At 38.7% G+C, this 26,605-nt stretch overlaps 1 protein-coding gene across 5 annotated transcripts in view; it reads right to left on the minus strand.

The window, feature by feature from the left end:
• The window catches only part of ARHGEF10 (Rho guanine nucleotide exchange factor 10), a 120,522-nt gene that overhangs the window by 36,515 nt on the left and 57,402 nt on the right, over positions 1-26,605 (minus strand). For all 5 annotated transcript variants that reach the window (XM_084515976.1, XM_084515978.1, XM_084515977.1 and 2 more), the window contains 6 exons: positions 24,241-24,416; positions 7,189-7,304; positions 5,350-5,477; positions 4,713-4,813; positions 3,591-3,712; positions 266-352 (listed from right to left, as the gene is read on the minus strand). In XM_084515976.1, the coding sequence (XP_084372102.1) occupies positions 266-352; positions 3,591-3,712; positions 4,713-4,813; positions 5,350-5,477; positions 7,189-7,304; positions 24,241-24,416 (730 nt within the window). The remainder of the gene's footprint in view (positions 1-265; positions 353-3,590; positions 3,713-4,712; positions 4,814-5,349; positions 5,478-7,188; positions 7,305-24,240; positions 24,417-26,605) is intronic.

Raw genomic sequence — 26,605 nt, forward strand, 5'->3', positions numbered from 1 at the left:
ATTAGAAATTAGCACATAACTCATGTCTAACTGTGCTCAGCGCTTTGGAATTCATTCTGTGCCACGCTAACAAATCACATACACATAAATGAAACCCTGCAGAGTACAGTGAGATCATGTGGACAAAATTACTATGTATCCTTTACAGAATTCCATCGTAACATGATGGCAACAATAATAATAATTTCAGATCCATATGCTACTAAGAGTCACAATGAACAATTCAAGAAAGAGGAGACAAACCCCTTTGTAAGACTAAGCTTACCCAAAGAAAACCATGCTCCATGGAACAGGAATCTGACTCATTTTCTCCAGAGAGGTATGGTTCAGGATTATAAGCAGCACATTCGATCTTCAAACAAAGAAAAAAGAACAGTTAACATGTTAAAAAATATATATATATATATGCTTGATTCTAGTTAATTTAGTGTGTAATTAACTAAAGCATTTAAGGATATCACAAACACAGAAGAGAAGGCAAGAAGTCAGTCTAGCTCAACCAGCTTCCAGTGGGTAGGGTCAACTGCATGTGCATTAATCCTAACCCATTCTTTATCTACTTTTACAGATATTAAAGATTAAGATTACAAATCATATAACTGATGTGCTCAAATGCTTCATGACTTTTGTTATTTTTTTCCAAACATCCAACCCCAAACCACCCTTTTAGTAATTGCTAGTCTTTACCTCCCATGTTAGCCACTAGGTATTTCCTTCACCTCAGCAGTGCTCTTTTATAAATAAGGCTGCTATATGTTATGAACCTCCCTGAGTTTCTTCTTCTTTATGCTAAATGAACATTACTGCTTAAATCATTCAATTATTTATAAAATAAAATAAATCTATTCTATATTTAATTAGTTTATAAAATTCTTGATTGTGATTGCTGTTTTAGAACTGGCATCTCCCCATCAGCTCTGAATATTTGAAAGTGCAAAACTTTCTAGAACTGAACACACTGTTCTAGATGAACTGTTATAGTTCATCTAGAGTACATAATGAGTACCTTTTCTGAACCCTGTGTAAACTCATTGGTTATTTGCTCTTTGTCACAATATTATATTCTTAACCAATTTTTGCATTGTTTGTTTATTAAAAATTCCTTTTACAGACTTTCTACTCAACCACTTCCTCAATCTCAACTTGTGAAGTTATTTATTTCTGCCTGAGCATACCTATCACGTGCCTGTCCTAGTAGCTATCATCCTCATTATTTTTGTTTTTCCAGATTATTTCTCCAGGTGTTTTACTTATTTTGAATGACAATGCTATGCTCCAAAGCACTCTCACTCACTCCCAACTGCATGTCATCATATCACTGTCAGTAAAGTAATGACCACACTCATGATTTTATCATCCAGGCCCCTTAAAAAAAGAACAAAAAAAGAAAAAAGAAAAAAAGAAAAAAAAAAAACATCCTGAAAGCTACACGAGACTCAAGATCTATGCAAGTCTATCCCATCTCAGAAAATCATTCAAGCACCAATATGTAGGCTCTGAAAAAGTCATTTTTATGAGCAGTCACGGATTTCTGTTTTCCCTGATTTATCTAATATCCATGGAAGAGCTGCACAAAGTTTATGTAAACACTTTATAATATATTCAAGCAGTTCATAATAACGTACAGAATAAAAGGTTCCTGATGAGGTGTGATACTATGTTTTTAGACAAGATCCTCTACAATTCATGCAAATGTTATTGTCTAAGACACCAATGACACTATGATTATATTGCTAATGGCTCTGAAGACTATTTGGTTAGTATGAACTTACACACTTCAACAGAACCTTGCAACATCATCTCTGTACAATGAATAATTTAGAAAAAAAAATAAGGAAACAAGAATGGGCATAAGTTAGAATTCTAAATTCCCAGTTTATTGAATTTTCAGAAGTGCAAAGAATTACACAATTCTCCATGAAGTCAGCAGGCATCACCAAGTGAATAGCAGTAGTAAAAATGATGGTTTGTATTCACCAAAGCAATATACTACATGTGTAAGACAGAAAGATCAGAAAAAGAATAAATAAAAAAAAAGCATCTATGCCAGTCTTAGCTTGTCTCATTTAACACATGCTGCAACTATCTTCTCACAAGGACGATTTGATTTGATTAGCTGAGACAGCTAATCCAAACTGCAGCTGAAGCTGCAGAAAAGCACAAGTAATACTTAGATGATTTCATCCACTAACATCAAGGCCTTAAGAGCATCATGAGTAACAGTTGGGCTTGCACAGCTCTTTAGGAGCTGTAAAACTGGCAGAGCAGACCTGAAGCTCAGGCAAACTCTGCCATGCAATGTCTTCTGCTGAAGTGATGATAGCAAAGACCATTACACACCTGTATGGGCAACTGACCTCCCCTTCTTTCCAAAACAAACAGATCCTCTTGTAACTTGATTATAGGGGTTAAATCTGGGCTTTCAAGGCAGCTGGCATGGCCCTACAGAATTTGCAAATGCCTAGCTCTATGGAAACGTAAGTATTTTACATTCCCTTACAAAAAATCAATTCTTTTGGTTATTTACCTATGGTGACATTAGAAAGTATTCACTAATGATAAATCTGAGGTTTTAGTAAGATATGAATGATGATGGCTGTATGGGAGACTAGAGACTTTCTGCAGACTGCGTGCAACTGCAGCTCTGCTTGGAAAAACAAAACAAAACACAGGATAATAGGCATGTCCCCATTTAAAAGTGTTACACATTTCAAATGCATGTCCAGCTAGCAATTTGCCCCTTAACATCCAGCCCTGTATACTCATACTCGCAGTGAAGCTCTCAGATAAACTTCTTTCCTGTTTAGACTGTCCAAGCAACAAGAATCTGCAGACCTATTCAGGCTTCAAGCAGTACTCATGTTATAACATTAAACACTGTCATTCTGGTCACACATATACAATTTTATTTCCATCAGTCTTTTTGTACAAGCCTAACTAACTGATACTCAATAGAAATCCTGCTGATGCACAGGAAAAAACAGCATCCAGCACCCTTTCCTTTCATCTACTAGCTTTGACATGCTGTACTTATTTTCATCATTAAAATCAGTGGTCAATATGACTTCAAACAGATTACTTTGGAAAATGAGCCATTAACACAATTTCTGCATCACCTTTCAGAACAGGACTACATTTGATATATGACCCCATAAAGCATAATTTAAAAAAAATATTTTAAAATTTGCTCTCTGTGCATTAATTCAAATCAGAAATTTGAGCAGGAGATCAATTTTCTGCCCCAATTGTAACTGAGGTTTACTCTGGAGCTTCAAATAAACACTTGGAAACCTCGAGATAAGTTCAAAACTCCTACTAATTTTGCTTTCATTGAGTGATGAGCTTACACCTGAAAATAAAATTCATATAATATAAAACTAAATACCATGTTCTCTGAAGTCTTAAATACTGCAGGTATTGTTCATTCCTGAGACCCTCTTGGACCTTGTATTGCTATTGGTCTTACATCCAAGAATAACTGTAACTCACGAGAATATATGTATATACACACACACACACAATACAGTATTCCTTAAAAGAGAGATCACTGAAGAAATGCAATTGTAATTTTGCATATCACTTCTGTTCACCTTGAATTCCTGTTGCTTGGCCATCATCACTGGCATGTGTCTAACAAGGAGAGGATGTTTCACCTTTTGGATTTGATTCCCATCATCTTCTACGCAGAACCAACCTAACAGGTTATCCTCCGCTGTAATGGAAAGAAAATAGCAACAAACATCTCACGATACTTTTACTGAATAATCGCTTACACCTCTCTACAGAACTAGTAAATAATTCTAGAACTGATTAATAATGACCAGGCTCTTCTCATGCCATATATACTTCTGTTGGTATAAATGACAACTTACAACTATGAGCAGAAATTTGATATAGATTACATAACTATCATTAATGCAAAAAACAAAACAAAACAAAACAAAAAAACAAAAAAAAACAACAACAACAAAAAAAAAACACCTAATGCTAGTGAATTGTTAATGGTGTTTTCATAAGTCAATGATCCTGTCAGTAGGTTATTAAAAGAGGAAAAGGTACATTTGCCTTTTCCCTTTTGAACGCTTGAACACCACCAAACCTTTCCTCAGATTCCAGCAAATCTATCTTCTGCAAATATGACCACTGCTCTGCCAGTTAAGTGACATTACTGCCATCTACTATTCATCATAATTACAAGGATCCTCAAAATAAAAACTTGTTTCATGTATCCAACTAGGGAAATGTTTTATTAAAATTGCATAAATGTTTATTTCATGCTCAAAAAGCTAAACACGAACCCAACACCTTTCTGCTATTTCCTAGCTAAAATCATTCTTGAGCTAAAACACAGGAATTTGAACTGAAAGGCATATGGTTGAAAGGTTTGTAAGATCTGAAAAAATAAATTTACAATGAAGTAAATTTCTCACTTGTCTGTCCTCTAGTGCATTTTGATTTTGATATTACAATTTTGATTTTCGAATTAGAAATGATTATCATAGATTTCATTAAAATACTGTAGAAATTATATTCCTTGACAATGATGTCCAGATCCTAATGTGTCCCTGATGCCTAGATCCTCATTAATTTGTAATGATACACAATCACTATTACCTACTTTATTGCAGATAGAATTTTGTCCAAAAAATCTAAGAAAAAAATTGCACTGTACATTGAGAACTTGACAGGAAATGTAAGCAACTAAGAATTACCAAGGGCTAGTTTAGCCATTTGTAAATTGTTGATCCAAGACTGTTTGATGGCAGGGGTAAATGTATTGAATACAGCTGTAAAGAATGTAGGCCGCCCAGACCTGCAAGACAAATAAATAAATGAATAATAAAAAATTAAAAACAAACTAACAAAACAAAACAAACAAAAAAACAGAACAGGCCATTCCAAATGCACAAAGAGATACAGTCAACGCTAGAAATGTTGAGCAAGAAGAAATTCCATTATTTTCTAATACTTAGACAAAGACACAGCTATGATAGAAACAGAGGCTATGCAGGCTATGATATGCCATATGCCCCTGTTCCCACCCTTCACATGAAATGGTATGAAAAGAACAATCCTCCTTGGTGAATTGAAATAACAAAGGCTATTTCCTGTTAACACTCATTGCTCTAACTCCCATCTCTCATCTTGCATCAAGAACATAAAGCTGAGGAACAAGAGAAAAACTACAGGGCTGTCCTGCAACATGTAAGTTGCCAACACTGTGGCACGACAGCAGAAGTGAGAGGCTAACCTTACAGAGAGTAGAGCAGAAAGAGCTAACGACTCCCAAATCCTCCCTGGTACATCCCTACCCATTTGGAAAGTTTTGCAAATTAGATTACTACTGACTTGTCCTGTTTTCCTGGAAGCTGCAGCTGAATTCTACAGCGATCTGCTGCTCTGATTTCATCTTCTTTTTTCAAGATCAGTTTTTGTAAACCTGAGGTCCAGTCATGGGCTACTGATTGGTTTAAGTTCTGAAAGAATAAAAAAAGGTAAGGTTCAACAGCCACTTACTGACCTATTTCCAGTAAACTAAGGTAATCTCCACATATCAGCAAAAAATTCCTGGCACCTGGGTCTCATTTAGTTCTGGATAATGAACTAAATGAATTTCATTTAGTTACTAATGAATCTCATTTAGGTCATGGATAATTTAGCCAGATTTGTAAACGTTTCAAAAATATCTGTAAAAATATCTCAAAAGTATCTGTAGACAGGTTGTTAACATATTTTATGTGACGATTTACTCTCACACTGTTCAGTTTGACAATACGTAAATTATGCTCCCAAGCATTTGTCAGAGTAAGAAATGTGAATTTGCATCAATTGCAGCAAAACCCTTTTACTTCATTTCAATGAATAGTTACAAAGAACTCCCCAGAATTCAAATGGTTCTAAAGAAATTTCTGTTCTTAAGAAAACCTCTATAAAACATACTGCCAATGCTTCTGTACAAATCTTTGAGGCAAAAATATTTATGTAGCCATCACAAAAGCTCTGTGTAGGTGCAATCTGCTTGGGTAGGATGCTGCAACAACCACCCTCTGCAACCTCAGTGTTCAGTCACAGAGGGCAAGCAGATCTGAGTGACACTGAAAGCATCAGTAGTAACAAGCTATTTATACACAAGAGCACATGAAATGCCAATAGTTAGAATTTTATGAAAATTCAAGTATCTTTTAAAAATAAAGAAGCTGACCTCATCTAAATTGTCCTAATTATTTTACATGTCTCAACCTGGAAACATTGATCACATTTTTAGTTTTTAAAAGGTAGTTGGCTCTGACGGGCAGCACAGGTAGAGAGGTTTTGTATATTTTAGTGGGTGAAAGTCCCATAGTATTTGATACACACATACTTCCAATAATGCAGCTGAAATTCACCTCCAAATCCTGGTGAAATTTTGTCCAAACTTAAGTACTGCTTCCTAAAGCTTCCTTTGCAGTACACGTTTTCACAAAGTTTTGTGTTTTATTTAATGCCCTTGATTCTGAAGGTAAGATATCCTAAGAAATTCAGATTTCATATACATACTCACATGCATTTATATACTATGGTGTCAAATAAGAGTTTTAAAATGAAAAGAGTTTTAAAATCTTTATTTATTAAGTCTTAAGAATGTGGAGAATGGAGAATGCATTCTGAAATTCAGTGTTAAGGTGCTGTATCTGCTTGCCAGAATAAAAGCTAAATGAACGGGATGCAAACAAAAAAAATCAAAGCAAATTGCTTTCAGAATTCCTCTGAACGTCCATTAATATTTTTGTGATTTGCACTCAGTTTTAAGCACAATTCCATCCTGAAAGCTAGGATTATAAGCTTGTACAAGCATCAAGAGCTTTCTCCAAAAAAACACCCTCCTACTACATTGTCTAACTGTAAGAATCCAATTTATTAAGATCAAAACCTAATTCTGTTTCCATATAAGCTTATCAGCTACTGAGGAAATGCAGACAATTGTAGTATCCACCTACACTGCAAAACAACAAAGTAGATCAATATTAGAAAGACAGTTGTAATCTACTTATAACACTAAACATTTAAAAGCAAATGAATTACTGGAGCTAAACATGATTTCTTTACAGAGAGAATTACATAAGGTCTTGCACAGACCCTAGGGAAAAACAATTATGCTACTTTACAACAGGAACTTATTTGAAAAATAAACCCAGCTTTGTTTATTACCTGATAGTTTCCTTTAAGGCTGCTTATTAATTGACTGATTTGACCAACTACATTCAAGTCATGTAAAAGGTTCTGCAGATCATGGTATAGTTGCCCTGGTCCCATATACAGCTTGTCTAAAATGAATAAGAACAGAAGGTTATATGTAATAAAAAGAGGTAATTCTCAGTTAAAGGATGAAAGCATGGCAAAGATAACACTATTAACATATGTAATTATTTCTTAACACTGAGAAAATTAGGCTTATCTAAATAGGCTTTGCTCCCTCTGGATCATAAAAACAACTAATGCATCAAGGTCCAAGTAGGTTCTTCATTGTTTTATTTATCATGGCCATTTCATTTTGTTGCTCCAGGTGCTTCCAGTGTTCTTAACAACAGATAATTGTAAAATGCATCATTGGAAATTACAGATAGTAGTATATATTATTGTATGCTAGCTTTGCATATACACAGGTGTTACCACAGCCATTTCCTTTCAGTTCATTAGTTGTCTTTTTCACTTTGTTCATCTATTAGAAAGAAGAGCATCATCTGTAGCTTTAAAGCATGAATGAGAATTGTGACAAATATCAAAGCCTCGCTGGCCTCCAAACCTCTATGTAATACTGAATTTTTGCTTAGCACCGACAACCAAATTTGTTGTTACACATTAGTTTGAACATCCCTTATAAATATTGCTTTCTGTCATGTGATGAAGCAAAAAAATATATATTTGTAGCTTTCACTATGATGGTTTAAAACTCAAATCTTGTTTTACCTTGAGAGAACGAGAATGCAGGATCATATGCCCACATCCCAACTCTAACACGAATCTGCAATTTCACTGAACCACTTGAAACATTACTGCAATAATGCTAAAATAAGAAAGAAGCTGACCTGAAAACAGCACCAAGTCTTAGCAGCAGCAATATTTTTCCCTAGCCATCAATAAGTATGCTTGTTCGCAGAGTAACAGTGACTCAGAAAAATATTCTGACTAGTAGAATAAACTGCCTATTCATATGCACAAAGTTTTCAAAGCCCTGCTAGCACCTTGACTCCCAGACGTGTTAGAAGGATGGCTACGCAGCTCTTGCAGAAACAACTCTCTCCCTCTCCCCCAAAACCTCACACCCTGACTCATACAGAGCCAGCACATTTCCCGTTGGCTGAATGACAGGAATCAGGCAGGATTATTTTTCCCAGGACCCCCCTGCAGATTATTTAGCTCCTGCAGTGTGCTATCTGAACTATGGCTCCTTTACCAAGCCACAATTTTGGAAGCTAGTCTATGGGCAGCAAACTACCCTGAGCAGTTTTCAACCCTGAGCTGGCATGAACACGATTTAAATATAATTCTGGCTACGTATGCCCAGTATATAGGCAGCTTCTGCCTAAAAGTAATGCCAAACACTCATTTCACAAGGATTACATGGATATTATTCCTAGGACTGCAGACCACAAAGATGCTCTTAGAGGGTAAAATTACAAGGCCTACGGAAGATGTTACAGGTTACTTTACCTATGAATTCTCCACTGCAGGAAAACATAAACTGGAGATATTATACATGCCCAGAAAATTGCAAGTTATTCCCTTGCCTTTAGGTGTTTTGGTAAATTGAACAAAAGAAAGGATTTCGGAGTATTGCCCTTGAGCACTTATCAGGGCTTACTGCACTTACTACTAGTTACCCAACCACAGAATAGATTCGACTTTCATCCACCCTCCTTTGCCTGTTCTGAATGCTAATTAAAGGCACAATATAGTCTTTCTTATCCTCACAAACAAATCAGTCTGTAAGAAAAGATTGTTACATTCATTAAAAAGAAACAATCCCAAAGTAGTCCTAAGAGCTTCCTCTTAGGTTTTTAACATTATCTTCAGCTGAGAAATGATTTGTTTAAAACAAAAATTTAATACTTTTCTGGAATGGCAGACTGTGCTTTCATTGAGCTGTATTTTCACTTTCTCCAGTACAGATACTTGAATAAAAACAATACCTGAAAACTGTAAACTCTTTTCTCCTTATATCCCTCTTCTGCTAGCTTAAAATCTTTTACTAACGGATGTCTACAGTAATTATAAATTATTAAGCACCAGAATTGCTAGTTCCTAGACACATCAAATTGTTGATTTCAGTGGGGCTACTTGTAAAGAAAAGGACTGTTCAGTGTTAGAAGTCTGGTGAAATCTGGCTGGAAGCCATGATAACATGCTTGTCATTGTAAAGAACACAAATGAAACCATTCTTGCCCCAAATTTCTGTAACAAAAAGTTAGTTTCTGCAAAACAAGATTTAGAGTGATTGTAAGTAATTGGCAGTTAGCTGAGCTTCTGGCAGAAGTCCATTCATTTACCTGTCATTTATAAATCCCACGGTCAAACAAACCAAACTGCTGCACTGAAAAACCTACCACAGATATTTCCAAAATTTATACTTGTGGGTCTGATCCAAGAGAAAATTTAAAACTGTCTTGCTGTGAAAAGCTGGAAGTTTGTGAGAATTCATTTGTAATAGGATGGATATTTTCACTCGAGGGAATTTCAGCTACACCATTTCTAAAGTTTAAAAGCCAGGATCACTCTTTGCAGCCTCATAAAGATGGAGTTCCCTGAGATTTTGTTTTATTACCGAAAGCAGGTCAGAGACAGGACACTAACCTGCAACAAATCAGGCAGCAAGCAAGCAATCTGGCAGCTCTTAGATACTGCAGGATTTTGTGCCATAGGCTTCAACTGAGGCCATAAAGCAAGCTTTAACTACTTACACTGACTGGATTCCCCATTATAGCATATACGTCCACCACACCTGGAAGTAGCTCTTCTCTACCTTCCTCTTCCTGGAGCTTCAAATGCTTCTATAGATATCCTAGTTCCAGCATTAAGAGTAAGGCATAAATCTTCAATCCCCTTCACTATTTGTCATCTGAGTCTATTTTGTTTGCATCATGCATATTTTATACAATTTTAATAAATCAAGATTAAAAAGGAAGCAATGAGACTGTCAAAACAAATAAACTAACCTGGCATATGAAATGATTTAGAAAAGCCAAACGGAAGTCAATTCAGGCTCATTCATTAAAGACCAAGTTCTTAGCACAGAGAAGAAAGCCAAAAACCAAACCAATCAATAATTAAAGACAGCCTGCTTCCATCCTCTGATCTCTGATATTCATGTGTGACAAATGGTCACATTAAGAAAAATTTGTAATGGTCAGCCAAGGAAGAAATCAATAGCTGTGGCTATCATCATTCCTCCCTGAAGGTCCTTAGTAGGCACAAACTGAAACGGGGAAAAATAACTGAGATCATAACAATATACACTTCAGAAAATAATTTTCTCAGAATTTACCACTCGATTTGTGCCTCAATACTGAGTTCTAAGTTACAGCAATTTCATCTCTGAATCAGGTCCTGCAAGGGTTACTCAAAATGTCTTTTAAATTAGGATTAGCTTGCTTGGATCCTTGGTGGCTAACAATATGTTAACTATCAGTTGATTTAGCTGAGAATTGTCTAACCAAGGGTTTTTTCCTGGGTGAAGTAGGTGGCGACGGTGGTGGGGAGCACTGCAGTCTGCTCATCAGATGTGTTTCTCAATTCATAGCCAGAGGTTTGCCCACTTCAGCCTCCACATGTTCCTTGACCGTTAGATTGCTGGCGGGTTTGGGTGGGTGTTTGCTCTTTCTTTCCTCCACAGAGAGCACAGATAAACTCTTGGCTTCATTCCAAAGCAGATGATACACTCTTGTGTGGGGGTGGCTTTTTGTATTTTGAAAAGTTTTACAAACGATAAAGTCATTTCCTTCCCTTTTCTAAGCCACTCTTGCGAATTATCAAGTTCCAAAACATATTTTTTTTCCCATTGTGGAAAAAAAGCAGGAATCTAAAGAAGGTTCTTCCCAGCTCTACACATCCTACGTGTTATGCAGAATGGTGTTAGGAGAAAATGCCATGTGCTGTAGCCAATAACCCTCTGTATGGCTTCGGAGGCAAAGCTTTTTGCATTCCGCCTACAGATCAAGGGTGAAATCTTGGCCACATGCAAGTTAGCAGGAATTTTTTTTCATCAACTCCTTTGTTGCTAAGATCTTACCAGAGGAATTCGTGCCTCCCTGCAACAGTCAAGTTTAGTGCCAACAACCAGGAATTCATGCAAAAAAACTCCTGCTCCTTGCTCAGCATTATTTTGAAAGGTATTCAGGACAGATTTAAGGGAAAAACCTGCCACTTATTTTTGAGGGAAGAAAGGAGGTTAACGTTTAATTTAATTTTTGCTGTAAAAAAGTGAAAACTAAAAAGTAAAACTGGGGTGGCAGGAATGTTTTATTAAAGCAACTGATCATTAGTTGAGATACATGTATAGCCCATATATAGATATTGAGTCCAAGGAGTTGGACTCAATGATCCTTTAGGGTCCCTTCCAACTCGGGATATTCTGTGATTTGAATATAATACTAAACACTTCTACCTGCTCATTTCTCAGTCTTATGCTCAGAACCACAGCTTTAAACTCACTAGTTTTGCCTGATCTGTAGTAATTCTTGTAAGCGTAGCAGAAACTATTTTAGCCCATTTACATCAAGCCATTTACAAAGCCTGCAGGAAACTCCCTGGGTGTGGTTAAAGTCTGCTCAGTTTGGCTCAGGCAAAATTAGGATTTGGAAGGTTGTGCATAAATACACGCATAGATGTGTCTTGGGTGTGGGCAGAAGGGGAAACAATCCCTTACCATCTTTATTTAGAGGATCTCTGCCACGCTTTGGGACCAAGAGGAAACAGGAGCTGAATTCACAACCCTCACAGCATTGGAGGTTTTCCCTTTTCAAAGTAGCCGACCTTCCTGCGAAGAGCCCTCTCTGCCCCCCGTGCACGGCACAGCAGAGCTCTGGCCACACGCTGTTTGCCCTGGGAGCAGAGCCAGCAGCTGTGTCTCTTCCAGCACACAGCCAGCACAGCAGCAGCTGCCTTAATGGGTACCGGCAGTGCAGCCGCTCCCCGGTGATCACCGTCCATCCGGTTCCCCTAAATTTTCAATTCTCACAGGCACCAAGAGCATATTGGTTATTTTAATCCCAAATGGAGCACACCCCATTCTCACTCTCAAAGAATTACTCAGGGACAGATTTTAGTGTGGTGATGTGCTACTTGTACTCAACTCTTCCACAAGCTTTGGCTGTGTTCTGATTCTCAGCTGTGACTTACTAATTTATGACAGATTTATGCTGCTAAATGGGAAATAAAAAAGTGTTACAAAGCCTAGAGTAGATGCAGACACCTATATATTAAGCATCAATGACTGGGTAAACAGGCATAATGGTTTAGGTGGTCCTTTCCAATTCCAAACTCCTGTTTAATTACTGGTTAGGGGGATTTTTGAAAGTAATATCACGTAAATCCAAATGGCATGTAAATAAAATAAAAACTTCATCCAGTATAGTCTCAATATTACAAGTATTCTTGAAAAGATTTCTGAACCATGTGTCATATTAAGCCGAAGATGGTTAACAGACACACACACAGTCACAGGACATCCCGAGCTGGAAGGGACCCACAAGGATCATTGAGTCCAACTCCTGGGTACCTTTTTTACTGCAGAGTAACCAATATTGACATGATCTGCTCTGAGTATGATTATAGTAATGACCTTTTCCCTTTATGGTTCAAAAAACACAACACGTCAATACAATGTGCTTTGAAAAAAAAAAAAAAAAAACAAACATACTGACATGAACTGAGAACTGATGCATCAGAGAAATTCAAGGTCCTCAGAGAGGTTACTTCAACTGATAGATGCAGAGCCCTGAAGTCAGATTGTGCAGTATACAGGATGGAAGTTCACAAATAGTCATGTAATAAAAGCATGGAAAGGCTATTTTCCTGACTATAGTTGCAGCTTTATTGAGGGGCAACACAAAGTTAACGGCACCCTTGCAGAACGTGCCAGATTTGCAGACTACGCTGAAAGGCTGATAAATCCCAAATCTGACTTGCCATTTGTGATTTGGTGTTTGAGGCTGAGTGCGCTCAAATTGCTTCCTCCCACTGAGCCATCTGTGTGTATCCAGGCAGCATACTGAAACATCAAGTGTTGTGAAGGAAAGAACTCTGGAAAAGATTCAATCCTCATCTTGAGCATAAAAATCATCCGGGATCTGGGGAGAAGTTATATATGTGGGAGGTAACTTTAAAAGTTGCTGTGTCTGAGGAAGGCATAACAAACTGGTAATCGTATAGAACCATGCTCTCGGAACAAATAATAAAAGATAGGCCCCTTCCACAGCATTTAAGTCTACATTAGCACAGAGAAATTTGTGCACTGGGCTGGAAAGCAAATCATCATGATAACAGATGAGTTCTTGATCACCTCATAATAAATTGGACAGATGTCTGAGACAGTTTAGCCTGAACATGTTAACAATGATGATGTAGCAATAATACATTTAAAGCTATTTCAGTGCTATCAGAACTGTCTCACTGTTTTGTTTTAAATGTGATTTCGTGTCTATCCTGGAAATTTTTCACTGATTTCTCATACAGGAACAGTGGACTGAGAGCATCACATTGCTCAGTTCTTGATGGCCAACCTTCAAGACGGAAAAGAATGGAGAGAGAGAGAAAATTATATCAGAAGTTAAGATAGTTTTCTGTTCTCTGAGGATCTTGAGAACTGATTTAAAGAAGGAAAGCCAGAAAGCATTAATAAGGTCCAAGTACTGCAATTCAGGAATTCTTCCTCTACATTGGGACCCTGCTCCTACAGATACACTGGAATGCAAAATACACAGGACAAATGCCTTATAGCTGCTCTGGGTAAGGGATCAAGAAAAACAGAGAAAAAAACATTCCCCCTAAGATGGTCTAGTGAAACTAATTTTCTTGATGCAAGTAGAAAAGAAGACTTTCATATGACATTTACATACACAAGCCATCTGTTTAAGAACTGATCAACAGAGTTGGTAAAAAGATTATGAATATTCGGAATACTGTCTTTCACTTAGTGATTGGTAGTAATGACCATTGCTAAATACTAAACCCCTTCCCTTTGTAAAAACCTTTGTAATTAAACACTTCACTTTCACTGGAAGGTAGGTGAAGACAATTGCCCCACTGCTCCTAAACTTCCCCTGTACAGAAGACGACAAATGAACTCAGCAGCTGCACACAAGGAAAGTGCCTCCTTAGCTCTAGCTCCTTCTGTCTGAAAATTCTTTACAAACGTGAAAGCCGGTGACAAAGCAGATGAGACCTGATTTTTAGATGCTGAACCACTAGCTTCCTGCACATGCTGTTATGTAAGCAGAGTACTTGACAGCTCCCACACAGCACCACTCCTATCTGTGTCTTTCAACTTGCTTACACACATTGTTCCTGTTTCCATAGGCACCTCAGGAAAGCATGCGTGTAGGGTTTGTTTTCTGTTTTTTCTTTTACGAGAGTGTTTTAATAGCCAACTGAAATTCCAGTAAAATACCAAAGAAGTAGGCTTGGGAACCAAAACCCATCTTCATGGAGGGAATCTGAAGACAAACACGCCCATAGATCAATTTAAAGTTCATAAACGAAAAGCAGATTTTTGTCTTAGCCCCATTTGTTCTTTCATGCCAAATCAAACTCATGATCTCAGCAGTTGCATGCCCCTGAAAAACCTAAGCCACTGACTGTTGCTCAAACCTAGTTCACCCTAGGTTTCATAAAATTCTCAGATCCAAACTAAATAAATATTCACAGGGTAGTGTTTGTCTCTAGGTTGGGAAGTTGAAGTAAATAGGAAATGAGGAATGATCTCAAGACACAAAAGCTTAGCTGGCAGCCATCGGTAAAAGGGTGAGCAGCTGTACTCAATGTAGCTTTTCAGCACAACCCTAAATAAGGTTTATTAATATTATTAACAGCCTTGTACAGGGAAGAAGCAGCACAAACATGTACAGAATATTAAGTGACAAGCAATAAAACACCCTGAGATCAGTAGAACATGAACTGCTAAATCCAGACATGGTGCAAGCAAACCTAATTACCAATACTGTCAGGACAGACCATCATCATCATCCAACATGAAGAGCATTATCATAAACATGAGGAGACATTACTCAGGCTAACCTCTGCAAAGGAAGAAATCTTAATTGCACTTTAATCATATAAGCACCTACAGGTAATTTCTCAGAGCTAAATTACTGAATATGATAATCTGAGTTTCTAAAATTCTTTTAATGTATTTATTCTCACTGAATAATGAACCAAGTCCTCAGTGCCACCCAGTACACATAAAACAGACTGGAAAACAAATCGTCCAAGTCTTCATCCTGACAAGTATTTTTTAACATGCTTTGCCTCCCTGCCAGCTCTTAAGTGGTAACTGCATGAATGCTGAGACCTGCCTCAATACATGCTCATTCTATCAGATCTGAACACCAAAGAAATAGGTCGCACAAAAATTTGGACAGAATTACTGTCCAACCACAAACCTGCTTATTCACACAGCTTGAGTAATGTGCAGATAAAATCAGCAGCTTGCAACTGCAAATACTGTACAAGGTATTAAATGCAAGCAATTATAATGCTATACCATTCATGAGTAAAATTATGCAAGAACAACAAGCAAAGCTTTTTAAGAGGGTGAGAAGTAGCTCATGCACTGTGAGCATGGTTTAGGGATTACATTAATCTTCAGCTAATCTTGACAGTGCAGGGAATTTTAGAGGTGAAACACCATAAATATTTTTCCTAGTGACAGAAACAGCTATACCAGTAGGGAACAGGAGGGAGGGAAACAGGATGACTGATAGATGAAATTCAGCCCACAGCCCAGTTCCTCTGCAGCACACCAGGAGGACAGATACAAAGTGCCTCCCTGGGCCACCTACTGACTGCAGGTACAAGTCAGAGCACCTCAAGTTCCTGTCTCTGTTTCCATGGGGAAAGAAAATCCTGGAAGCAAAGAGACTGTAGAATGAAAGCAGAGAGGTGCTACAGCTCTTTCCTCACCCTTTCCACCTGCAGGGTCCAACAGGAGGGCAGAAGGAACCTAGAAGCCTCCACCTCATAAGAAGCGAGGGAAGCTGCAAGGAGCCTCTGGAGTGTGACTGCATGGCTGTAAAGGATATGAGAGGAACTGGTGTGTTGGGCTTACACGGCAGTTTTGTAAGCAGGGGGGCTGCAGGGGTGGCCTCTGTGGGCAGAGCCCAGCAGATGCCCCATGTCAGATCGGAGCCAGCTCTGGCTGGCTCCAAAAGGGACCCGCTGTTGCCCAGAGCTGAGCCAGTGAGCGACACTGGGTGGGCCTGTGGGAGAGCAGATTGAAGAAATGGGAAAAAATACCTGCTGTGCAACTGCAGCTCAGAGAGAGGAGTGTGAAAATGAGAGAAGCAGCCCTGCAGCCCCCAAAGTCAGTGCAGCAGGAGGGCAGGAGGTGCTCCAGGCATACAGCAGAAATTCCCCTGAAGCTTGTGGAGAGGCCCCTGGTGGAGCAGGCTGTCCCCCTGCAGCCCATGGGTCCCACATGGAGCAGATCTCCATGCTGCAGCCCGTGGAGGAGCCCCCGGTGGAGCAGGTGGATGTGGCCTGGAGGAGGCTGCGGCCCATGGAGAGTCCCCGCGGGAACAGGCCCCGGGCCAGAGCTGCAGCCTGTGGAGAGGAGCCCACACAGGAGCAGGGGGTTTGGGGGGAGCTGCCGCCCACCTGTGGGGGACCCGTGATGGAGAAGTTTGATCCTGGGGGATGGACCCCGTGGTACGGAGCCATGTGGGAACAGTTCTTGAAGAGCTGCTGCCTGTGGGCAGCCCCTGCAGGATCAGTTCAGGAAAGACGGCATCCCGTGGGAGGGACCCCAAGGCGAGCAGGGGCAGAGAGTGATCGTGAGGGAGCGGCAGAGACAAAGTGTCAGGGACTGACCGCAGCCCCCATTCTCTGTTCCCCTGCACTGCTTGGGGGGAGGAAGCAGAAGAGCGTAGATAGGGGGAAGGTGGTTTTGGTTTGCTATTTGATTTGTCACTGTTCTACTCTGCTATCAATAGGCAATAAATTACATGAATCTCCCTGTGCTGAGTCTGTTTTGTCAGTGACAGTAATTGGCAAGCAATCTCCCTGCCCTTATCCCTGCCCTTGAGCCCTTTTCATTGTATTTTCTCTTCTCATACTTTTTAGGAGCGAGAGAGCAGTGTGGTGAAGCTCAGCTGCCCATCAGGGTGAAACTACCACAACTGGATGTGAGAAGATAAACAATGACATGAACAGGCAGTGAAAGTGCATGTCTGAATGTACTTACATGATCATAGTACTGCAACGAACGATCTTGAGATAGGTCTGCAAGGGACCATACGCTGGCCAGGCTGTCAGTGGTTTCCACTGAATTTGAGACTAGAATATCTGCAACTCATGTGGAAATTGTACTGTGAGGGAGCTCAACCTCCCTTTTTCATACTCGTTTGCTCATAGTTTCTACTCATTTTACTACTCTGTGTCAAGATGTGAATAAGACCTCTGCCAAGCCACAAAAAGGTTTCTGTGAGCTGAATGTCAAAGCCCTACAACCACTAAAAAGGGTATGAAAAGCAAAGGAAGGAGTCTCTTCTAAAGTGGGTGAGATAAAAATGTAACACCTAATTTAATCTATGCATAATCCACCAGTTGAAAACACGTATCTGCTGAGCCAGTGAACTATATAATGTCTCTGGGTTTGCTTGGCTGAACAGGCTGTGTTTGGAGTGAGATTTATTTAAAATCTCTGGTCTTTTGTTCACATATATTAACAATAGTTTACATTTATGCACGTTACATTACTTTAGTATACAGATTATTTTCACTAGTTTTGAAACAAAGATTTACACTGTCAGTGTAAATCATCCCAGAGATGATCCCAGTGTAAATTCATCCCAGCGATGAAAGTTAGGTCACCTAGCAATTCATGCCATTATCATAATTTTAAAGCCTTATCACCAATGCTAGAGTTGGTGTAATGTCCGTAGTAAGCAAGACTGAGTATTAAATGATGTATTATAATTGTTCAGCCTGAAAGTGATGACAAAGCAGCTTTATTTCCTTCATATTTTCCTTCCCTAACTCCACATTTCTCATTGGACAAAGCAGCAAAAGTCAGTTTCAGTGGTAATGGCTTTTGCAGCAGCATTATTTCTGTTTTTGAGAAAAACTGTTCTTCCATTGAGTAAGAAGACAGTGGCAGAAACACAAGTGCTCACACACTGTAGCCCATCAAACACCCCTACCTGTTTCCCTGGTAACACTCACAGACCTACATGAACCGACTGCACAAAGCAGAAGGAAACGCAGAAGAATCACGTCTGCACTTCAGTGTTGTGTTACGCCTGACAACAAACAAAAACAACAGAGATCAAGACCATAAGCAAGCGGAAATGGAGTAAAATTTATCCCTAGACTGATCAGGAAAGCAGAGAAATCACAATTTAGTGAAGCTGAGGTTTGATTTTTGCAATGAACTGAAAATCTGTGAAACAACAACAAAAAAATAACATTAAAACTCTGCCATAAACTCAAACGTGCTAAACCATTTATTTCATTTTACTGTTATCTCCCACACTCATCACTGCATGATATATATTGTACAGATGGGTCTTGCTCATTTTCTCTTTCAGCTTTTAGCCATATGGTTAAAATTAAATGGTTCTTTGCTTAAGTAATAGCCTATGCTGCATATCACTCCTAATGAATACCACTAGCAGCAGAAAGCCAAGATGCTGCTGACAGGCACGGGCTTCTCACTCAGTGACGGCAGCATGTTTAGGCCACTCTCTTTGCTTCTGAGCCTTTACAGTGCAGTCTTCTTACATTAAACACTGTGTAAAACTTTTACAGCTCACGCTGTTTGTTCTTGAGCTGCCCTGAGCATCAGTAAACAGACAACTCAGGGTGGTCGCTGTCACTGCAGCACCAAACAGAAATTCATCTCAGCACAGAACCCACATTTCACCATCTGTCAACAGCCTGCAGAAATTGCAAACTCATAAAAATACATGCTGGGGTCTAAGAAACAGACTCTGGAGAGTGTATTTACCTATTGTTCCTACATATCCCTTTAAAGAGCTGTGAAATATATATATATATTTTTTTAATCAGTGATTCTATTTCCAGAAGGGTGATTTTTAAGTGAAGATCTCATTCTTCTCATTCTTCTAGAATGGAACACAGTACATTTTAACGAGAAGTTACAATTTTGCCTTTGACCCTATTTTTATAACTTTTGGAGACATATTTAGGACTGGATTAAAAAACAATTTGTGCTCACTGCTCTTTCACCCTCCCTCTTTTTCATCACAAGAAGATAAGTAGCATTTAATTTACCTGCCACCCTCTTTCTATAAATTCATTTGGCTTTTCCTTTTTGATTGAATGATTATCATTTATTACAATGCAACACTGCAGTAAACTTCATCAAAAGCCAACAGAAAAAAAATGTAATAAACATGAAGACAAGGAAATAGCCAATAGGTAAATCCTTTCAACTACTAGGGAACATTCAGAATAAAGTAGCATATAATGGTGAAAAAGATAACAAAACAAATGTATTGATTGCTTTAGATGCTTACATTAAAAAAAAAAAAAAAAAAAAAAAAAGACAAATTCAGGTTAGCAATACCTGGTACTTGAATAGCCTTGGATTACTCTTTCAATTCTTCTGTGAGATAATAGGATTATCCAAGATACTGATTTACCTGTGGGTGGTTTTAAGTGAACTGTGGTCTCCATTAGATTTCCACAAGATGCATTACATGCCTGAGATACTTTGACTGCTTAAGGCCTCCCACCCAGACTAGAGATCGTATTATAGGTGAGGAAACCAACGCACAGAACAGTAAGACTGACCCACAAACAGACAGAGCAAATACTAACATTCAGGAGCCCTTAAACTTGATATTCATTCCCTCAGGACCATAATAAGCACATACCTGTCTGGGGCAAAAGCAAGCAGAAAAAGAAAGGAAAACCAAACCGAATGAAACTAGTTGTCTAGATGCGAACGTTGAATCTGTCACTGTCAGTAGTGCAGATAGAGGAGGTGAAGTCGATGCAAGTATCAACAAAACTGAATGGAAGAATGGAATTCACTAATTGACATTAAGTATTGAAGATGTGTAATTAAGGTAAGTGTCTCTTCTGAGCTTTTCAACCATTTATTACCTAGGGTTCTCCTCACATAACACAATCCCTTTGCCAAGTTCCTTTTGAGTCCTGAAGCACAGTTCTTGTTTCTTGCACTTTGCAACCTCACCTAGCATTATACCATCTTTCATATCTTACCGTAAAAACAAATCAAGTGCTCTCATAACCACCTTAAACATGCTTCAAATACCGATTACTGAAATCCGTTATATGACACAATTCTTCCAGCACAAGTGAATCAAAATTTCCTGTTCATAACAACATTAATTTTTTTCCCATTAATTCAATTTTTCAACACCATAAATGTGTCTATGCTTCTTCGCATGAACCAGCACCATTAAAAGGATTGGGATGTAGAGGAGAATCAGTATAGCTGATACAAACAGTATGTGGATTTACTGGGGAAGAACTTCATCCTGCTGCAAATGGTTCCACTGAAGAAAATTAACACATCAGACCTCTTTGGCATACAAAGTTAAGGTAGCTATTTCTACAGGAACCATCTGGTTGGGGTGCCAGAGGCTTACACTCACAGACTTTCAAAGATTAACTCATACAGGGAACAAGGCTCTGCTGGATTCGCTCAAAGAAAGGAGATCCCATAAAACACGATTTTTTTTTTGTTGTTCTGTTTTTCCTGAAAATTGAGAATATGAAATGTTTTGTGCTTTAAATATTGTTACAGGAAGCAAACACAAGTTATAATTGTTCCCCATGACAAAACAGTATTAAGTACAGTACAAATATAAGGAATCTGCCAAACAGCTGAGACTTCAATCTTTCTCCATGTTCATAATTAAAAGATCTCATAATCTACTTATGGTGCTAGGGGAGAATAACAGGAATAAGGGAAAAGCACATCAAAGACAGAAGGATCATAGCAGAACAAACTCAGATTTTTTTCTGCTTTCCCCACACACACCCTCAGGCCACACAGTATCTCTTGGCAAGAGACAAGAAAGCCTTAAGAAAAAAAAAAGTTTAACTGAACAGCCCCTAAATGGATTCTCCTCTAAAATTCAGAGATAAACGACTGGTACACAAAGCAGAACTGAGTAGAAAACTGCAAATTTATGATTTTGCTAACTGAAAACAATGTTCCCGCAACATTTGTTTTTCTTTAAAACAGTACTAAAGTACACCCTTGATTTATAGGTACTAACAAAACCTTTCAACCTTTCAGCAGTTGCATATTACAACCTATACAGGATTAATTCAAATTCGGCTATTACTTTTCCTGCAACACCCAAAGTAAAATTTGCATCTTTAAAATATTTTTTCTTGCAACGTGGTAGAAAGCTTAGGGTGCCATTTGCATTTAGCTGTTACTAGTGAGATACTACGCTTATGGCAGTTGTCTTCTGTCATAGAATTCAAGGATTCTGGTGGGGAAAAAAAGTTAATCACATTTTTCTCATCATGGCACAACTTGTAATCCTCACAAGGACACAACCAGACACTATACAGAATTCTTGTTGATCGCAACAGTAATATAAGTAAATAGCCTTAATGGGGGAAATATTTAACCCAGTGTGCTGCAGATACAAACTTTCTTTACTCGGTTCTCCAGAAATGGAAGAGGTGACCCCCCTATTGCTTTTACACAGAATCATCATCATTCTGCTCTTCTCCAGTTTCCACTGAGAGAAATGAGAGGTGAAAACACAGACCTACACATGGTTCTAGTTCAAGGAAACCACGATTTTGCCTCTAGCACCCCAAATTGCTCTCGATCATTAGATGTTTAGGCTGTCTTGCTCTTCAACAGATTAAAAACACATTCCATGAAGCCACAGCAGTTCCATGGAATACTTCAAAACCAGAGGGAAACGCAACATATGACTATAAAGTGATGTATTTTCAGCCAAGCAATGATTGAATATTTTGCCAGTAATGCTTTGTCATTTGTGTTAAACACCCAAAATATTTCACTGACAATGCAAGACTACAATGATGATGTGTCATCATCAAATATAAAATACGGTACCTTGGTAGGTGCAGCTAAGCAACAGTGAACCACTACTGTCTAACCAATCCCTTCTCTCTGCAAGAAGACTATTTTCTGAGCTTCTTTAATCTTCTGCAGCTAAGAAAACTGGAACTAAGAGAGCACCTCTACAGAAAAACGAACACAATTAAGCGTCTCTTCAAACTTGTCTATACAGGTCATTTCGGACAAGTCTGCATTCAGAGTAACAGCTAGTGCTGACACAGCACTACATGCAAATAGCAAAGCTAAGCTCATCCTTTTTCATGACTGATTATAATTGATTTAGTTGGATCATTTCAGAGAAATGCTTGATTAAAGTTGAGAGAAGATTTATTCATTTGTATAACCAGTATCCTTCATAAACTTTTTAATTATTACCTTTCAATCCTTTTTATTAGAAGACTGAATTAATGCAGTGATCAGAGCTTACTAAGTGAACAGCAAATTCACCTTGCCTTTTATCTGTTGAGCACAATTTAATTTAAAGTTTGAGACTACAAATGATGTACAAAGTCTTTTTTTTTTTTTTTTCTTTTATTGTTACCACACATCATGAAACAGAAACCTCAAAACCAAAAAAATCAAGTAGGTTCTACAGGATAGTTTGGGTAAGGGTTTTTTCTTTCTCCCTTCATCCTCCACTTCCTATGTGATTTTGCTGACAGGCAAGGGCTTGATATAATCAGTTATGAAGCTGCTGCATAAAGTTGCGCTAGCAATATTCATAAGCTGTTCCACCTACATACTCTTATGAGGGGAACCAATTCTAAGTTACACGGTCCCTTGTACTCACTCCTCTTGGGGTCATGTATACAGCACCTGTTAATCTATAGTTTAAGAGCTCTAATCTCGTTGTCTAAATAAACCATTAACGTTTTAAAGGAGTTCTAGGAATGAGGTCGTCCTTGAAAAAGAGTCATAAATACCTATAAAAATGTTCTTAGGCTATTTAAAAAGGGAGGAGCAAAAAGGCCTGACACTGTCATTAAGAATAAGGGGGGTATTAAATGCTGCAGCCACACCTCAGTTCTGAAGTATAATATTTATGCCTCCTTACAGCACAACTGTGGAAAAAATCACAAGGCCAAGCATGCAATATTAAATAAACGTAGTGTGAAATAATGCCCAGAGCTAGCACTGAAACCAATCTAAATTACAATCCATTAATATGCTTCACAATCTAGGTATATTAAATATGCTTACAAATACAGAATTTATATATATATATATATATAAATATAAGACTAGCTACTGAGTAAACTCTTGAAATTCATACATCTCTTGAGGGCAGTTGGCAAGCTTGTAGGATGGATTAATGAGCACAGAAAGAACTTGCAAACTTCAGAGCCTTAGGTCATTTTTGGAGAGAGGCTGGGAGGAAGTTCTCTATTGGCATATTTTTTAAAACACTCATCAAAATTAATATTAAAGTGTTTGGGTTTTCTTCCTTGAAGAACTTGATACCGTGCTCGAAGGGCGGTATCAATAGACGTCAGAGAAGTAACTTCTGCCCTTCAGTAACCACTTGTGGCCAGACTCTGATGCCACAGCAACAGGGTGGCTTGTCAACTTTATCAAAGAGAAATTCCTCACTGTAACTCTGGGATAAGAACATTTGTACAACCAGCTACCATTGGATAACTGCCCTACTACACCAAGAAAAATCTACTGCATGTCCATACACATTCAGGATTTAAACTTCTAGAATTGTTTATGCATTCATGCATAAAACTCTGAAATAGGACAAACACAACTAATTCACGCTGCAAGGCAAGAGATTGTCTTAGCACTTGAGTTCTCAGTTTCCAAAGGAAGAGATTAAGTTAATGTCCATGTTATAGAATTCTTCTTGCACCAAATGCTTTGTATTCTGTAGCCCACTGCAATTGACATATGTATTTTAGCAAAAAAATGAAATATGTAAATCTGTAACAGCTGTCACTTACTTGGCTTAGAGTTAATGACGACATTTTCAGCAGAGTGCTGGGGTGGAAACCTGCAGTTCTCTCCTTGGCCCTCACTGCTGCCGTACTCTATGACTTCCACTTGTCCCAGTGGTACGCTCCATTTTAATAAATACCTCTGGCCAGTTGTCACAGTGCCACTGCTTTCGTAGGATGAGCTGGAAGATACACATACACAGATTATTGTTGTGGCAAGTCACTGTGTTTTATGGCATTCTATTTATTAATTCAGAAAATCTGCTGTTCAGCAGACTGAGTACTGTGTAAAACTTTAAAGAAATACATGCATCAGGATGACTTTTGTGACTGACCTTTGTTCGAGTACAAAAATAGCTATGCAGGTGCAGATAATCCTGTTTACAGACAGCACAGGACTGCCATCAACAGACCCTACATTTCTATCATTGCAGTTTTTCAGTAGTTAAACAGAACTTAAAAGATGGAGAGATACTCTTTGCTCTATCAGATAATGACAGGACAAGGGGGAATGTTTTTAATCTAACAGAGGGGAAATTCAGATTAGAGATCAGGAGGAAATTCTTCACTCAGAGGGAGGTGAGGCACTGGAACAGGTTGCCCAGAGAACCTGTGGATACCCCATCCCTGGAGGTGTTCAAGGCCAGGTTAGATGGGGCCCTGGGCAACCTGATCTACTGGGAGGTGTCCCTTCCCACGGCAGGAGGGTTGGAACTTGGTGATCTTCAAGGTCCCTTCCAACCCGAGCCATTCTGTGATTGTGGGATCTTTTAAAATCAATATGCATCTTGACATCCAAACACGAGCCCATAGGACAATACTATGGCTCCACTTTTTCCTAGTTCTTTTTGCTTGTACTGTCTTTTAGGACAGTACTTGAAACAGTGCTAAAAAGCAGTAACTGCTGCATTCAAGAAAGCCTGGATGACGGGACCTTGAAACGACTACCAGGAAGAGGAAGGTCAATGCAACCTCTCAATTGCTGACAAGCCAACGTTTCTGCGAAGCCCAAAGCCCAGGATGTTCTTTACAGCAGACTTTTTGCAATTGCTGTGGTTTCTAAGAGGAATCTACATGTGAACTGCTGCTAACGGATGTGTACATCACAACAGGCATTTCAGAGGAAACAGCACGCTGAGGAAGCTTTACTTGAAATAGAAATGGAATTCACTGGCTCCTTTTCCTTTGTTTCATTCTGTTATTCACACATTCAAGCATATGTAACAAACATCTACTATCAAGCACAAAAGAGATATGAAAGGAAACAGGAATGTTTCCTTCACAGAAAGCACGGCTGAAGTAAGCAAAATAAAAGCTTTGGAGAAATCGGCCCGGAGTGTTTAGTGAGAACAGTATCTGGACACCAACATTCAGCTAGTCAGCTAATTATTCACCACACAGTCACACTTCTGTTTCAAAGGAGAGACAAGAATGAACAGAAAAAACAAAACTACCACAACTTAAGCAAATATTTATGAACTCTAGATCTAGTTAAAAAGAAAGAAAACATGACAGGGCAGGACACAGCTGTTCAGTCGCTAGGGATAGCATCCACCCTGTCCAACTCCCACTACTTAAAAGTTAGGTCTCCAGTTTAAGCCGGACATCTAGGCTACACGTGAAGAAGGACCTTCTGGGGGTCACGGACTGCAGAAATGCATCTTTTGCCAGCTACAGAATATTGTTCTGGAACCAACGCCTGCCAGGCTCCTGGGATGTCTGACTATTTCTGTAAAGACTGATAAAAGGTGGTTAAGAAAATTGAGCTGACACGTGCTGTTCTGCTACCTGTACATGTAAGTTCTCTGAAGAAGTTTACACCTTCAGCGGTCAATAGGTAGGCGTGCACAAAGCTGAGTTTGAAAACCACTGCTATAACAGAAGCCTAGCTTAGATTAGATGCCTAACTTCTACACAGCTAAAATGAAACTACAGCTCATTTGGACCAAAAATTCTGGACTGTATACTAGTGTAATCAATGAAATTTATCATATTATTTCCTTCATTCCCTAACTATATTTTGCCTGACAAAGTAGTTTCTTCTGCAGTGAAAAAAACAGTTAATGTCAGGAACAACAGTGCTGTTAGTGATAACTGGAACTGTTGACTTAACAAGGAACCCAGAGACTTGGCAAAATCATGAACTTTTCAGACGCCAAGTGAAAACAGAGTGCACATTGCCACTTCAGGACCAACTACAAAAAATCCAAGACAATGATGAAAATAAGTGGTCAAAAGCTACTAAAGAACAGAATTGATTCCTGGGATAATTGGATATAAGCTTTTGCTATGTAATAACTGCTCTTCAGAAAACGTACTTCTTGCTCACTAATGTGAGACCAAGCATTCACACTACTGCAGAAATGTGTGC

Source organism: Aythya ferina (genome assembly GCF_964211825.1).
Source record: "Aythya ferina genome assembly, chromosome: 3".
NCBI lineage: Eukaryota > Metazoa > Chordata > Aves > Anseriformes > Anatidae > Aythya > Aythya ferina.